We start from the raw sequence: 17,192 nt of genomic DNA on the forward strand, positions 1-17,192 counted from the left end.
CCTCATATTGCTTGTTCAATGAGTGAATAGCTTTGAATGAATGAATCAGAAAGGATTACCATCTGCCAAGTAGTATTGTTTCCTCTTTGAAGTAGCACAATTATTTGCAAGGTTCCTAGATGATGAGTGAGTTTATGCATGGTCACAATGCTCTAATGGGTGGGGCCAGGATTTGGAAGTCTGGCAGGCAGTCTGGCTCCAGAACCCACTCCTGAAGCTCTGTCCCACCCTCTCTCAGAGACCATAAATCACACCTAGGAACCTGCCAAGGATGAAGGGCCAGCACAGACAGACAGCTGAAGTGGAAACCCTACAATTCCACATTCCCTCCTTTGCCCCCAACTGTTAAAGAGAGCACAAGGCTTCTGCTTGTGAACTGTGTCCAGGTTTGGCTGCAGGAAAAAGCCCAATTAAAGTAATAAAATAAATCTCCAGAAACTGATCCTAAAGAAACAGGGGTCTATGAATTGCCTGACCAAAAATTCAAAATAATTGCCTTAAAGAAGTTCAACATGCTACATCAGAACATAGAAAGACACAAATTAAATCAAGAAAATGATTCATGAACAAAATCAGAATATCCAACAAAAAATATAAAAATGACCTCAAAAAATTCTTGTGTTGAACATTATAATAACTGAGTTGGACAATTCACAAGTGTGGCTGGACACCAGAGTTCATCAAGCAGAAGAAATAATCAGTGAACTTGAAGATAAGTCATTTGAAATCCTTGAGTCACAGGAACAAAAAGAATAAAGAAAAATGAAGAAAGCATAAGGGATTTTTGCAACTTCATCAATCAGATCAATACACATATGGGAGTCCCAGAAAGAGAAAAGAGAGAGAAAGGGGAAGAGAGCTTCTTTGCAGAAATAATGGCTGAAATCTTCCCAAATCTGAAGAAGGAAATGAACATCCAAATTCAAGAAGCTTAAAAGGCTCCAGCTAAACACGTTATAGTCAAACTGACAAAGGTCCCAGACGAGAGAATCTTGAAAGCAGCATGAAAGGGACCTATCAGATACAAGCGAAGACCTATAAAACTATCTGCAGTTTCTCAGCAGGAGCATTACAGGCCTGCCAGAGGGGAGTGGGATGATATATTCAAAGTGCAGTCAGATTTTAAAAACCCTGCCAACCAAGCATACTATATCAAGCAGAACTGTCCTTCAAAAATGAAGGCTTGATAAAGACCTCCCCAGATAAACAAACCTGAGGAAGAGCATCACCAACAGAACTGCCTTACGAGAATTGTAAAAGAGTCCTTCATCTTGAAACACAAGGACACTAGAAAGCAAAATGAAAACATGAAAATAGAAAGCTCTCTGGTAGGGTAAACATATAGACAAATACAGAATCCTGTGATAACGGTAACAAAAATCACTTAAAATTCTCGTATACCATTTAAAAGGTAAAAGCACAGAGGGTAACTATAACAATAAAACTATGTTAATAGATACAAAATATAAAAATATGTAATTTTGAAAGTGATAACATAAAGTGTGGGGTGGAAATGTAAGGGATTAATGTTTTTGTATGCAATTGAAGTTAAGTTGTTATCCATTTAGAATAGATTGTTATCACTATAAGATGTTTTATGTAATCCTCACAGTAACCGAAAGGATCATACCTATGGGGATGACAGCAAGACAGTGGATAGGACGTTTCTTCCTCTTGTCTCCCCATAGGAACAATAATTTGGTAGCCATCTACGGACAAAAGTGCCTTTTTGGGAGCTTCGAGATCCAAGTAGGCAGCTGTGAAACACTGGTGGAGCCCAAGACCGGGGAGGGACTTTTCTTTGAGAAGGCAACCCCACAGCCAGGTCTCAGGCTTGCTGACCATATCCCTGGCTGCAGCCATGCTAAAAGCCTCGTTTCCTTGTTGAATTGGCTACAGCCCCATTTGGCTTTGGTCCTGCCATCAGCACCAACCACCAAGAGACCCAGAGGGAGTTACGCCTCTCTGTGTCTTAGGTAACAGGCCTGTCTGCCTTGGTCCTTGCTGTGGACCCTGCAGTGGCCTATGACCAAGCTACAGCTTCTCTCAGCCATGTTCCAGGAATAGACAAGTTTCTACAGAGACCCAGTGGGAGACACACACATCCATGTCCCCAGAGGATGGCCCACGGACATCATTCCAAAAGTGGATCTTGAATCAGCCCTGTAACCTGGCTCCCATCCATCCAAGCCACACTCCAGTAGCAGTTATGCCTGTCCAGGGACCTGCTGGGAGACACGCCCATCTGTGCCCCTGGAGGCAGGTCCACTAACCTAGGTCCAACCATGGGTTCTGAAGCAGTCCTGTAACGTGGCTCCAGCCCCTCTCAGCAGCAGTGAGGGAGCAGACATGCCCACCCAGGGACCTGGTAGGAGGCACCCCATCTGTGCCTTCTAAGGAGGACCTGCAGACCTCAATCTGGCTGCAGATCTGAAGGAGCCCTGTGACTTATTTAGAACACCTCTAAGCTGTGACACTGGGCTAGTCCTGCCACCCAGGGATCCACCTAGTGTCCTGGTGGGGCCATCCCAGGAATCTGACAAGAGATTTACCATTTAACCATCCACACACCTGGAAACAGGTCCACCTTCTGCAGACTCAAATGTGAACCCTGAAGTGGACCTTTGTCCCAGCCAGCCCTATTGACCAAGGTCCTGGATGCAGTCCTATCCACTGAGGGGCCAGACAGGATTCAGCTTGCCCAAGCCCCTAGTAACAGGCCCACAAATCATGGACACCACTGTGGACCCAGCCACAACCACATGACCCATCTCCAGTAGGCTTGACTGTGACCTTGGAGGCAAACCCTTCAGACCATGGACCTGACAGGAGAAGGATTTTTACCAGTGGAACCCAGTCTGTAAGGCTTGAAGAAGTATTTGCTTCTTCACATGTACTAACAACAGTACAGAGCTATACAGATCATAAAGAATCAGGAAAACATGACACCATCAAAAGTAACAAAGTTCCAGTAACCTAACTCAAAGAAATGGAGATCTACAAACTGCCTGACAAAAAATTCAAAATAGTCATCTTAAAGAAGCTGAATAAGATGCAAGAGAACACAGACAGACAACTAAACAAATGCAGGAGAATAATGAATGAACAAAATGAGGTGATTAATAGAGAAATAGAAATCATAAACAAGAATCAAACAGAAATCCTAGTATAATGACAACACCAAAAATTCGAGAGAGCTTCAACAGCAGATTTTATCATGCAGAAGAAAAAATAAGCAAACTCAAAAACATCATTTGAAGTCATCCAGTTAGGAGATCAAAAAGAAAAAATAATGAAAAAGAGTGAAAAAGTGTATGAGATCTATGGGACACCACCATGGGAAGGAATACGCATACTAGGAAGTCCCAGAGGGAGAAGAGAGAGAGCGAGATGGGCAGAAAGCTTATTTAAAGAAATAATGACTGAAAAGTTCCTAAATCTTGGGAGGGATATAGATATTCAGGTTCTTGAAGCTCAAAGGACCCCACCAAGTTCAATATGATGAATATTACCCCAAGACACATTATAATCAAATTGTCATAAGTCAAAAACAAAAAGAGAATTTTGAAATCAGCAAGAGAGAAGTGACTCATCACATTTAAAGGGGTTGTAGTTTTCCCAGCAGAAACCTTGCAGGCCAGGAGGGAGTGGGGTGACCTATCCCAAGTGCTGAAAGAAAAGCACTGCAAATCAAGAACACATTATTCAGTAAAGCTGTCCTTCGGAAATGAAGATAAGATGAAGACATTCCCAGACCAATAAAAGCTGAGGGACTTCATCGATACGAGACCTGCCTTACAAGACATTCTCAAGGGAGTTCTTCAAGTTGAATGAAAAAACACTAAGTAACAACATGAAAGCATATGAAAGTATAAATCTAACTGGTCAAGGTAACATATAGTTAAATTGAGAATATTCCAACACTGTAATGATGATGCATAAACTTTTAACTACGGTATGAATGTTAAAAGCAAAAATATTAAAATAACTATAGCTACAGTAATTTGTTAGTGGATACACAATATAATAATATGTAAAATGTGACATCAATAGCATAAAATGTGAATGAGGGGAGAAATAAAAGTGTACAGATTTGTATGCAATTAAAGTCAAATTGTTATCACTTTAAGTTGGACTTCTATAGGTAGGAGATATTTTACATAAGCCTCATGGAAATCACAAAGAAAAATTCTCTAGTAGATACACAATAGATAATGAGAAAACAATCAAATCATAGAACTACAAAAAAATCAACAAATCACAAGAGACAACAGCGAGAGGAAGAAAGAAACTACAAAACCACCAGAAAATCCAAAAAACAGCAATAGTGGAGCTGGCCTGGTGGCGTAGTGGTTAAGTTCGTGTACTCTGCTTCTGGTGGCCCGGAGTTAGCAGGTTCAGATCCTGGGCGTGGACCTACACACTGCTCATCAAGCCATGCTGTGGCAGACATCCCACATAAAGTAGAGGAAGATGGCATGGATGTTAGCCCAGGGCCAATCTTCCTCAGTAAAAAAGAGGAGGATTGGCAGCAGATGTCAACTCAGGGCTGATCTTCACACACACACACACACACACACACACACACACAAAAGGGCAATAGTAAGTCCTAACCAGCCAATAACTACTTTAATGGTAAATGGATTAAATTCTCCAATCAAAGACACAGGATGGCTGAACAGACAAAATAAACAAGATATAACATTGTGCTACATATGAAAGACTGATTTTAGCTTTTAGGACATACATAGAGTAATAATGAAGGAATTGAACTAAATAACATGCAAATGGTAACCAAAAGAGAGCAGGAGTGGCTATACTTATGTCAGACAAAATAATCTTTCAGTCAAAATCTGTTCACTAGAGACAAGGAGGTCACTATATATTGATACAGGGGCAGTTCATCAAGAAGACATAAAAACTGTAAATATACTGCACTCAACATCGGAGCACCTGACTATATAAAGTAAAAATTAACAGAAATGAGAGGAGAAATCGAGAGTAATAAAATAGTAGGAGGGGACTTCATTCCCCCACTATCAACAATGGATAGATCATTGAGACAGAAAATCAATGAGGACACAGCAGAAGTGAAAAAACACTATTGACCAAAAGGAACCACAAGTCTTGTCTAGAACATCCCATCCAAGAGCAGCACAATACACATTTTTCTTTTCCTTCCTTACACATGGATGATTCTCCAGGATAGACAAAATGTTGGGCCACAAAACAAATCTTAACAAATTTTAAAAAACTGAAATCATCCCAGCTATCTTTTCCAAACACAAAGGTGTGAAACGAGAAAGCAATAACAGGAGGAAAACTGGAAAATTCACAAATATGTGGAAATTACACAACATACTTCTGAACGATCAATAGTTTAAAGAAGATATCAAAAAATACCTTGAGTCAAAGAAAATGGAAACACAACATACAAAAACGTATGGGATGCAGCAAAAATAGTTCTAAGAGGGAAGTATAAAGTGACAAATGGCTACACTAAGAAAAAAGAAATCTCAAACAAACAACCTAGCTTTATGCCTCAAGAAGCTATAAAAACTAGAAAAAGGAGAACAAACGAACCCAAAGGTTAGCAGAAGGAAAGAAATAATAAAGATTAGAGCATAAATAAATGAAATAGATCCTAGAAAGACAATAGAAAAGATCACCAAAAATACGAGTTGGTTTTTTGAAAAAATAAAATAGACAGACCTTTAGCTAGACTAACCAAGAAAAGAGACAAGACTCAAATAGGTAAAATTTAAACTAAAAAGGAGGCATTACAACTGATATCACAGAAATACACAGGATTATCAGAGACTGCTATGAACAATTACATGCCAGCAAATTGGATAATTTAGAAAAAAAGGAACCTAAGCAGAATGTAAGCCCCAAGAGGGTGGAGATGGCTGTCTGTTTTGATCACTGCTGTATCCCTAGCACCCAACAGAGCACCTGGTATACAGCAGTCACTCAATAAAAATTTACTGAGTAAATGAATCAGTGAGTGAATGTGCCAGGCATTGAGTTCAGCACTTTACATGGATGATCTCATTGAGTCCTCACAACACTCTATGCTTTAGCCAGTGTTAATACCATTGATACTTCAGCTAGTATGTCTGACCCAATGGACACTCCCAAGGGTCTTGCTTTGAGCCTCAGGTCCAGCTGCTCTAACGCAGCACTGCCCAACTCCCTTGGTTTTCCCCAGGGTCCTCCCAAATGGACCTCTTGTACAACACATAGGCTATATTTTAAGTCAGGTCACCCCAAATATATCTCCCAATTTGGTGAAAATATGCCCATCCATTTTCCCATAATGTAGGAACAGAAGAAACTTAAATTTTTAGAAGGCTTTTATTTTTATTATTCAAAAAAATCTCCATTTTTAAATCTAGCTTTCTGACTGTGCTTGTGCCATCGACACTTTCACAATGATTTTCTGTTCCTCCTTTAGAAAAGCATACTTGATCCTGTCACAGACACATTTAGCAACCATGGAGGCACCACAGGCCCAGATGATATGTTTTTTTGTTTTAGACAATCTCATAAGAACTTTAGGTCTCACGGCATGAACTCCTTGAAGCTGACCTGGGCACACGCGACATGTGGATTCTGGTGTTGTCCCTCCCTTCTTGGTATAAAGATAGACAATTCTAATACCAGGGGCTTAGGACAGCCTGGCATTGCTGGAAGCTGTATTGTAAGATAGCCTACAACAGTATGTCAAGTGCTGGACCATTTTGAATGCCTCTAGACACTATCCCCAGAAAAGGAAAAGAAAAAGAAACTTAATTGTATTTATAGAGATTAAAAAGAACTGTGTCTTAAAAACATTAGCCCTAATCCTTTGTCATACATTTTGCCAATACCTTCCATTATTTTCATTTGCCTTTTAATTTTATTTACTGTATTTTTTTTTTTACTTGGAAATGTTTTCCTTTTTGTAGCAAAATCTATCAGTCTTTCCTTTATGGTTTCCTTCTTTGCTATTATACATAGAAAACTTTTGTAGTTTAAGTAGGCAAATAATCATACATAATAACCACTTCTCTGTGGAATTATCTGGAGTTGGAATAAAAAACCCTTGGCTTTCCAATGTGAAATCAGGGTGGTGGTGCACAGAATCCCTCCATTTCCACATAATGGCACCAGATTAGCTTTGCAACAGCTCCAGGGTGATCTAAACCTCTCAGGGCCCTGGGGTGTCGAAGTTCTTGTCTCTGGAAGAGAAGATGGAACCATCAGTTCTGTTTCTTCTCCAGCTTCTATAGACTTGGCTCTCTGCAAAGCATCCATCATCACAAACACGACTTCAGTTCCTTGGGCTCAATAACTTTGGGCATTACCTAGCACCTAGGCAATAAGGGAGTATGTTTGCATTACTATGTGTATATTCATACAACTTTCCTCATTAAGCTTCAGAGGACTGAACAACAACAACAATTAAATAGTTTCAAAACAGTCCTCTACAGTAGTTGAAAGTTATATAAGGAAGGAAAAGAAAAAAAAACTCAACCAAATGTAATACTATATGTTAAAACATGGAATTTTCTATGCACGTGAGTGAGAATTGGTTAGGATGAAGAAATTTGCACCATAAAATGAGTTAACTGGTAATGAGTAATGAATTCTAAGTATTCATTGAATTCCAATGAATCCCAAGTAAAGGGCCCTGCTTCCAGTGCCTTGCAAGAAAACCTGGAGACATATAACCTTGCCTATGAGACGGTGGGAAACATAACACAGGCTCACTGTGAGACACTGGTCTCCCAAATACACAAGCAGACCAACATTGTTTTGGCTCTACATTGAGTGCACTGGTTGTCTGGAGACAGTTATATCTTACAGAAATAATAGCAAAGGTAGTGTTGTTCTCTGTGCTATATAATTATCGAAAGCAGCTTCAGAACTTGTTGGAGCCTCCCTCTGTCTTATTTGAAGAAATAAAGTTACGGCAGCAACATGAGGGTTGTGTGATGACAGGGTGCAATGGTAATTAGTTGCTAATTAGAATTTTCTGAAATACTAGGGCGATCATCAGAGGAAAACCCTACTCAACGTCACATGTAAGTTAAAATGCCCCCAGGTAGCTATTAACTTCTGAATATAGTAGCAGGTATAAGCACTTCAGTTGAGGTTAATCAACAGTTCTATTACCTACTTAGCTTTTAGAGGTTACAACTTGATAATTTTTATGGAACTACATCAGTCTAGGTTTATACCCAGGCTTATGAATTTATACATTTAAAAATATCTTTTATTTTATTGCAAGCCTGCTGCTAAAGAAAATTGGCTTTAATAAACATCCTTTTGATATTGGACTCAGTCCGCTTTCTTTTTCCCTTGAGATTTTTTTAGACTTTTCATCAGGGAGAGGTACTTAGGTAACTACCAACACGAAGATGTAAACAGATCTCAAAGACAAAGTCATGTTGACATCATACGGACCTTTCCCTCATGGTGATCCGTGTCAGATCTTTTAAACAAGGAGTCAAAGGAAACTTGGCAAAATGATTCTTTTTAACCTCCAATTACAATTGAAAATCTCATTGGAACCACAAAAAAATTAGAGGGACAGTCCAGAACACAGCCAAAAAATGTAGTCTAGACTTTAACTAGCTACAGAATGCTGTAATTACTGTATCTTGATTTAAGATTTGTATTTAATAAGATACAATGCAGCTGCTATATATTCAGTCTATTTATTGATAAAAATAATACTCAATAGTTTCATCTATGGGGGAAAAGTTCATTTTCTTCACATTCAACAGAAAATATTCAAACATGACAGAATCACATATGATATTTTAACAGATTTGTTTATCTGATCTTGTATGTATTTACCTATTTTTGGTCATTTGCACATAAGAACATAAATATTACCTTATTGTACCAACACTAGTGTATTAGTTATTTATTGATGTTTAACGAATTGTCCCAAAGCTTAGTGGCTTATAATGATAAAAATGTATGATCTCTCAGTTTCTGTGGGTCAGGAATCTGGGGACAGCTTAGCTGGGTGCCTCTGGCTCCAGTTCTCTCATGGGGCTGCAGTTGAGCTGTCAGCCAGGTCTGCAGTCTCATCTAAAGACTGGCGTGGGGGGGATCCACTTCCAAGCTCATACACCTGGTTATTATCAGTCTCAGAAAGTCCACTGCCAAGCTCATTTAGCTGGGCCTCTCCATAGGACTGACTCACAGCATGGTAGCTGGCTGCCCCAGAGTGAACAAAGAGAGAGCTAGAAAGAGGGCATCCAAGATGGAACCTGCAGTCTTTTTTTTTTTTTTTTTTTGCCAAGGAAGATTCACCCTGAACTAATCTTCCTCTTTTTTCGCTTGAGGAAGATTGGCCCTGAGCTAACATCTGTGCCAATCTTCCTCTATTTTGTATCTGGGATGTTGCCACAGCATAGCTGACGAATGGTGTAGGTCCACGCCTGGGATCCAAACCTGTGAACCCAGGCCACCAAAGCGGAGCACACTGAACTCAACCACTAGGCCATGGGGCTGGCCCCTGGAACGCCCAGTCTTTTATAACCGAATCTCAGAAGTGACGTTCCATGCTTCTGCCACATTCTTTTCTTTAGAAGTGAGTCACTAAATCCCCCACCTTGAAAGAGAGGGGATTATACAGGGGTGTGAATAGCAGGAGTCAGGAATGAGAGGGGGATTATCTTAGAGGCTCCTCCCCCAACCATAATCAGTCTATGATGACTTATAGAGAGGAAGCAGATAGTTGTTCTCTCTTACTTCTTGTCTGCCGACCATCTACTTGGGAAATGACTTCCTCCTCATTCTCAGTCTGTGTGGTTCTGGGAGGCTGACTGCTCCCCCTCGCCCTGGCTCTTCGGGTTGGCAGCTGTGCTGTCCCTGGCCTGGCCAGTAATGATACTTCAACTTTCTGGCCACAGTGAGTGGTTCAGGGCTGGGCCATTCACTGTCCTTTTTCAGGAATTGATGTGGGTGCTGGGAAAAAAAGGGTCACAGGTGCTGTGCAACACAGAAAACTGGAATTTTTTCCACCTTCCATACCCATATGTAAGCCGCCTTTACTCCCTGTGAAAAAACTCTTAGAATGAACCAAACACAGAATAACAGAGAGCTGAGAGGTGGAGAGCGAGGGAGCCACACCAAGCTCTCGTGACATCTCCTGCCTCTCCACACCCAGCTATGCCTGAAGTCAGGCTTACCTCTTTTTCAGTTGGTTTTGAATTGGGTTTTTGTCCCTTGCAACAAAAAATGGTCCTGATGTATAGAGATATTATGGATGCAGCCCCAAATATTCTAGCTTCCCTTAACAGAGCTAGCATATCAGTGCCTTTTAGGAATTATCTAAATATTTTGAGTATATTTACATTTTGCAACCTTAGCTTAACTCTTAGAAAACTAAGCTCCATGTGTTTCCTGTTCTGTGAGCTACATCCTTTTATTCACCTTTAATTTACTTTTCTCAAGATTCAGGAATATCTTCTTGTTCCATTTAAGCTCTCTCACAGCAGGGAGACACCGCTTCTCAATTATTTTCTCTCCAACTTGTAGCACAATATCTGGTCATACAGTAGATCCTCAATAACTGTGTAATGAATGAATGAGTAAAGAAACTTCTAAGTACACTTGAGATTATTTTTCCCTAAGTTCAATATTTTATTTTTGCCCCTATAAAGAACAATTCAATATTTTCTGCCTTCTCACATAGCCTCATACTAACATCAATTTATTCCCATATCCTTGGGCTTTTCATTGTGCCTTCCCTCCTGCAAATAAGTCATAAAAATACTAAACAGACGTAGTCATAGGGGAATGCCCGTGTTCACGCTTCTTCCTCCAAGAAGTGTCCTTTTATCCTAAACCATTGTTTCTTGTCTCTAAGCAACCTCCTTGTGCATTGCACCAGTCTCCATCATACCAGGATAACTCCATTTTTAAAATGGCCTTTTGTGTGGAACTTTGTGAAAGGCTTTTTGGAAATCTAAATAGACACCATTGATGGACTTTTGTCCATATGCATATATGCCTCCCAAAAGAGCTTTCATAGATTGATGAGGTCTGATTTCCTCTTATGGAAACCATACGCTCTCCTCCAGCTCCTTCCTTGCCTCCCCCAATCCTACTGGCATGCAATTGTTTTTCTGGGGAGAAGGGCTCAGCTCTTCTCTGTGGATCTGCTTTGATCGGATCCTTGTCAGGTATTGTAAATAATGTAGGGTTAAGATTGCCAAAGTCAAACTATCCTAAAGAGATGAATAACTATGGTTATCTTAGCACGTTGAGATGAGAAACGGAAATATAAACTCAAGTATGGTAAATATGGGCAGAAAAAAGGAAGTAAGGTTAGAAATATAGGAAGTTGTTGGTTGCCAATCAAAGCTTAGGAATGTCTTAGGTCCTTTAGGAATTTGACAATATTATCAATTTCCCTTTTCTTTAGATTCTGCCTTCTTTTGATTTCCTCAACTTTATGCTCTCATCCTACCTTGATAAATGTTCCTTCTCAGTCTTTCTCTGGATACACTTTTTGCCTCTTTAATGTGGTTATTTTCCAGGTCCCATCCTTGGCTTTATTTTTGTTTCCCTCTATATCTTCTCCATTGTCAATTTCATATACTCCTACAGATTTAGGGAGTCTATTTATTCTATAGATGAATAGAATAAAAATGTAAATTTGGGGTGCATACTTGTTCTCTGAACTTCAGAGAGGTCTGTTCACCTGCCTATTGGACATTACCATGTTGATATCCCATAAACACTCCCATTATGAGTCCAAAATCAAATTCATCACCTCTATATAATTTAAGGCCTTTTTCATTATATATGACAAAAAACCATATTTCATGGAATCTAAGAAGAAGCTGAACAGGACAGGGGTACAACTAAGCTCAGAAGCAACTGGAACCAGGACCTGGAAAACTCCATGATTTCTCCCTCCATATCACACCTCTACTTTCCTCTATATGTCTGTTTCTTTCCTCCCATTGTTATAGACTAACTTCTTCTGCTTCTCAGTCTACCTGGTGGGAAACAATGAAGATTTCTGTGTTCCTGCTTCAGTCACACAGAGTGACACTGGCTTGATTCTCTCTGGGTCCTAAATTCACAGTCCCAAGGAAGAAAGTCACGGGCCCAGCCATGGTCAAGTTGTCCACCTATAAATCAATCAGCTTTGGCCTCAGGTACAGGGTTACAGTGTAAGCAACTTGAAGTCCCATAGCTCACTGACGCTCTGCTCATTTTGCTTTAAACTTTTGTTCTCTGTGTGTTTCATTTTGGATAGTTTCTATTGCTACACATTCAACTTTACTATTCTTTTCTTCTATTGTGTCTAATCTGCTGTTAATCCCATCCAGTATATTTTTCACCATATTGTATTTTTCATGTCCACAAGTTCAGTTTGTTTATTAATGTCTTCCATTTCTCTACTTAATATGCTCAATCTTTCCTTTAGATTCTTAAAGAAATGGAATATAGTTATAATAACTGTTTAATGTCTTTATCTACTAATTCTATCTTTGTCTAATTTAATGTCTGTGTCATTTCTGGGTATGTTTCTATTGACTGATTTTTCTCCTCATTATTCATCGTATTTTTCTGCGTGTTTGCACACCTTGTCATTTTTCACTGGATACCAGACATTGTGAATTTTACCTTCTTAGGTGCTGGATATTTTTCTATTCCTATAAATATTTTCTTGAGCTTTATTCTGGGAAGCAGTTAAAAAAACTTGGAAACAGTGTCATCTTTTTGAAGCTTCTTTTAAGCTTTGATAGGCAGGATGAGAGTGGCCTTTATTCTAGAGCTAATTTTGCCACACTACTGAAGCAATGTTCTTTAAATACTCTATCTGATGCCCTGTGAATTACCAGGTTTTTCATTCAAGGACTATTCCCTCTGCTCCTATCCAACGGTTCTTTCTTGAGCCTCGGGTAGCTCCCCCACCCTCAGGTGATCAGTACTCCCCTGAAGACTCTGGGGGCCTCTGCGGGTCTCTGGAGTTCTCTCCCTGTGCAGCGCTCCCCTCCCTACTTCTCTTCCTGAGAACTGAAGATGCCATGGCCTCCCCGGACACTCAGGCTCCACATGGTCTCCCACTCTCTAAGCTGCACCCTGGAGACTCTCTCCAGGCAGTGAGCTAGGATGACCACAGGGCTCCCCTCATTGGTTTCCCCTCTCTCAGGGGTCACTGTCCTCACTGCCTGGTGTGCAGGGTCTGAAAACAAGAGTTTTCTACATTGTGCCTGTTTTTTAAGTTGTTTCTGATGGGAGGGTAAACCCAGTCCATGTTACTCCATCTTGGCCAGAAGTGGAAGTACAATTCAATCTTTTGGAACTACTTGCCGTTTTCTTGTGTGTGTGTGTGTGTGAGGAAGATTAGCCCTGAGGTAACATCCAATGCTAATCTTCCTCTTTTTTTGCTGAGGAAGATTGGCCCTGGGCTAACATCAGTGCCCAACTTCCTCTGCTTTATATGGGACGCCGCCACAGCATGGCTTTACAAGCGGTGCATCGGTGCGTGCCTGGGATCCGAACCTGTGAACCCCGCGCCACCGAAATAGAGTGTGCTCACTTAACCACTATGCCACCGGCCAGCCCCTATTTGCAGATTTTTAAAACTTTGGGCTCTTGCATGTCTCTGTGCTTTTATGTCAGTTCGAAACTTCCTTCCTTTCCACCCTGTCTGTCTGGCAAGGCTCGGTTCCAACATCATCTCCTCCCAAACCTTCCCAGCACCCCCATGCCCCCAGCATCTCTCCTCTGTGCTCCATGGCATCATACACACACCATACGGGCTGGTGCCCCTCACTGAACTCTAAGCCCTGTGTGCACAGATCATAGCTTATTCATCTTTCTAGCTTCAAACTTAGCACAGATGAAACACAGCAGGTACTCAACATATGCTTGGTGAAACGAAGGGAAACATTGCACATAATCACACTGCAACAGAGAACAATCTTCACTGTTGATTTCAGAGTATTTTACAAGCTGTTAACCTGCAAACACTGGCTGTAACTTAAACACTTCTATATTCTGAAGTTCTGATATTGCATTTCTTTGAATCAAGTATGTCATTAGCAGAATTCTCAGCCATTAGATGTGGTGGTTTAGTTAGAAGTGTGTCTGTCTGTAGCCTTCCTTTGAGGACGGTGGCAGACTGTTTGGCACAAGTCTGTGCATTTGGTTTGGTTGCTTATGTTGAGCATGAAATCTTGTCAGTGTGTCACAGATTTTGAAAAAGGGCTTGTGTCTTTACAGCTCACGCTGAGCAGAATGTAACTGTAAACTGCCAAGGAAATATTCTCATCCCTTCCCGACTCAAGACAAAGTCACACCGTCGTCTCCAGGGTGCGTTATATCCTGTGTAAGCTCAATGGCCCGCTCAGTGGAAACATGCTCAACTTCGACAGGAGCTGTGTCAAGAGTTAGATCTCTGCGATTCCATCCCAGGTCCTTCGTGGACTGCACATGTTGTCGTGTGCCCAAATGTGCCCCACCCCCTCCAGATCTCCAGAACACTTTGTGTAGTTTGAGCTTAAACCTACCTGAGGACTCAGTGCTTTCTTTTTGACCTAAATAATTAACTTTATAAAAAAACTGACATAAATAGGACACGTTAACTGGAAAAGAAACAAAATATGTGTGTGTTTGAGCAAGTAAATAATAAAAATCCCCTACAATCACACCACTGAGAGTGTATTATATGTCACATATTATACACGAAGTGTATAATACGTATCTTACATTGTACCTGCTATTTTGTAACTTGTAATCTGCTTTTCTCCCCTAGGATTTTTCCAAGTTAGTATGTTTTCTAAATCCCCAAAGTAGGAAAATTTAAAATAAAATCTTTCACAAACTTTACTTTTTGTTATATTCTCTCTCTTTTTCTCTCTGGAGTATCTGCATTTTAATACAAAACTCTTGAAGACATAATGCCTACCCAAAGGAATTATTCTCAAGTGCTGCAATTTCAGGCATAATGGGGATAAATATTTTGAGTGCTCTTACGTGGCTATACTCATTTCATTCCTGCATAAAGTTAGCTCTGCCAGATTATGCATAACACTAACAGTGTCACTAAACAGGAAGAGTAGGACTAGAAGAGACCATTTAAAAAATTCCAAATGTCATTTTCACTATGTCCTAAGAGACAGCTCCTTTTAGTAACAGCAATGGTATCTGTGAAACTTTACTCCCTAAAGGACAGAAGAAAAATCAGTGGTTTGACATCGCCAACACTTTCCATCAACTTACTCAAGCCAACAATGACCAGTTTCATTGATTCCATTTATTTTCATTTAATTTACTTTTATATTTCTATCTTGAGTTGAGAAAGTCAACAGCCAATTTCCTTTCTTCTTTTTGGGACAATATCATACTGTGAAATAGTCTAATCTAGGCTGATACAAAACTTAATGTTCAGGTCCCTTTAGAAGGATATACTAAGATTCATGATGGCAGGAATGGTGTCTACCTCTAGTGTCTAGCATGGTGCCTGGCAAAGAAGAAGTGCTCAATACACATTTATAGAATCTTATCAAGTGACAGTTGTTTGGAAGTGATCAATTATAACTGAATGATAAAGAATAAACATTTGCATTTGATAACAAAGTACCATCTAAAAATTAATTTCTTTTTGTATCCCTATGTTTTAGAATGACATTGATACACACACACACACACACACACCCCAGGGTTTCTCAACCTTGATACTATTAACATTCGTTGCTTACTGTGCACTGTAGGAGGTTTAGCAGCATCTCTGGCCTCAACCCACTAAATGCCAGTAGCACCTCACTCTCCTCCAAGTTGTGACGATCAAAAATGTCTCCAGATACTGCCTGGTATTCCCTGGGTGAGGGGACTGTCCCCAGTTGAGAACAACACACACAAAGTTAAGACTCTTAAGAAACAATTACAGGGACTCTTACAAGAGATAGATCATATCATTCAAATGATAAATTACTAGTAACACATCAATTCAAAGGAGAGACTAATTTAAGAAGTAGGACTATGTACCTCAATTTCCAGAAAAATGGCTAGTTATCTTGACAATATTAACTGAGTTCTGGGGGAAAAAAATCATACCATGTAAAAAAAACACTCTTTGAAATAGTTCTGCATTAATTTTACACATACAGTTATTTATGTACTTGAACTTTAAGAAAAATATCATCTGATGTCAAATTGGCACCAATATCCTAGTGATTCAAAGAGATTACATGTAAATTCCTTCAAATTAAGATTCTATGATAATTAATGACATTCTTATTTTCTTCACCATGTAAAGTTAATTCTCAATGATACATGCGTGGATTATTCTGGTTCTGCCAATGACTAGTTGTATGATCTTGGGCAAGTTGTTTACCCACTCAGGGCCTCAGTTTCTTCACCTCAGAATGGAGATAATACTAATATCTACTCCTGAATGTGTTGTCAGACTTGAAAGAGTAACTACAAGTGAAGTGCTTAGAGCAGTGACTGAACACCCAATGGATGTCAACAGTTATTAACATCTGCCAATTTGCAACCAGTGTTTCACACCATCTGACCCATCCACTTCCTTCCCTGCCACACATCGTGTTTGGCTAATCCATTCCACTGACCTATACTAAGCCAAATAAACTAACTTCAAGATTAGCTTAAATAAAATATAATTGGGTATTCACAGCTGCTTTACTATTCTATTTATACTATTATTCCTTCTGTTAATATGAATGGGAAACGAAGATTTCATGAGAAAAGAACAACAGTGGATTTCATAAATTCTCATTTTTTCTCCCCAAGTTAAAAATCAATTTTAAATTCATTTTCTCAGGTAATGATTTTTTTCTGTGTGAATCAAAACAATAGTAGGAACAACAGTAACAAGTATTTACCCTCTGTCAGGTACTTTTCTAAGCATATAATTTAATCCTCAACCCTATAAGGTAGGTAATTTTGTTCTTCCCTTTTTATAGATGAGGAAGCTGTGGCAGGAGAGATTACATGACCTGCTCAAGGACATTCGGCTAGTAAGTGGTAGAGCTTGGATAAAAGCCCAGGAAGTCTGACTACGGAGTCTGTGCTCACAGTCTAAATGACTGTAAAACAGCAGCAGCAACAACAACACAGACATAGGACTATACACTTTGTCCCCTTGGATTTTTCTTAGTGTATCTTTAGTATTAAGATAATGACTTCTCATGACCACTGTG

At 39.8% G+C, this 17,192-nt stretch overlaps 1 protein-coding gene, 1 long non-coding RNA gene and 1 pseudogene across 8 annotated transcripts in view; 1 reads left to right on the forward strand and 2 right to left on the reverse strand.

Moving 5' to 3' along the window:
• Positions 1–17,192, forward strand: part of LOC131396454 (ral guanine nucleotide dissociation stimulator-like) — a 45,196-nt gene that overhangs the window by 16,637 nt on the left and 11,367 nt on the right. For 2 of the 7 annotated variants that reach the window (XM_058528671.1, XM_058528673.1), the window contains one exon: positions 14,251–14,620. The exons of 2 other annotated variants lie outside the window; for them this stretch is intronic. In XM_058528671.1, the coding sequence (XP_058384654.1) occupies positions 14,251–14,360 (110 nt within the window). In that variant the 3' untranslated portion in view covers positions 14,361–14,620. Of the gene's footprint in view, positions 1–14,250; positions 14,621–17,192 lie in introns of those variants that run through there. 3 more of the 7 variants (XR_009216557.1, XM_058528674.1, XM_058528672.1) reach the window with 3 other exon arrangements.
• Positions 1–17,192, reverse strand: part of LOC131396465 (uncharacterized) — a 47,986-nt gene that overhangs the window by 9,630 nt on the left and 21,164 nt on the right. The window lies entirely within an intron of this gene.
• LOC131396455 (large ribosomal subunit protein eL34-like) lies at positions 6,337–6,820 on the reverse strand (annotated as a pseudogene).

This window comes from Diceros bicornis, chromosome 33 (genome assembly GCF_020826845.1).
Source record: "Diceros bicornis minor isolate mBicDic1 chromosome 33, mDicBic1.mat.cur, whole genome shotgun sequence".
Classification (NCBI taxonomy): Eukaryota; Metazoa; Chordata; class Mammalia; order Perissodactyla; family Rhinocerotidae; genus Diceros; species Diceros bicornis.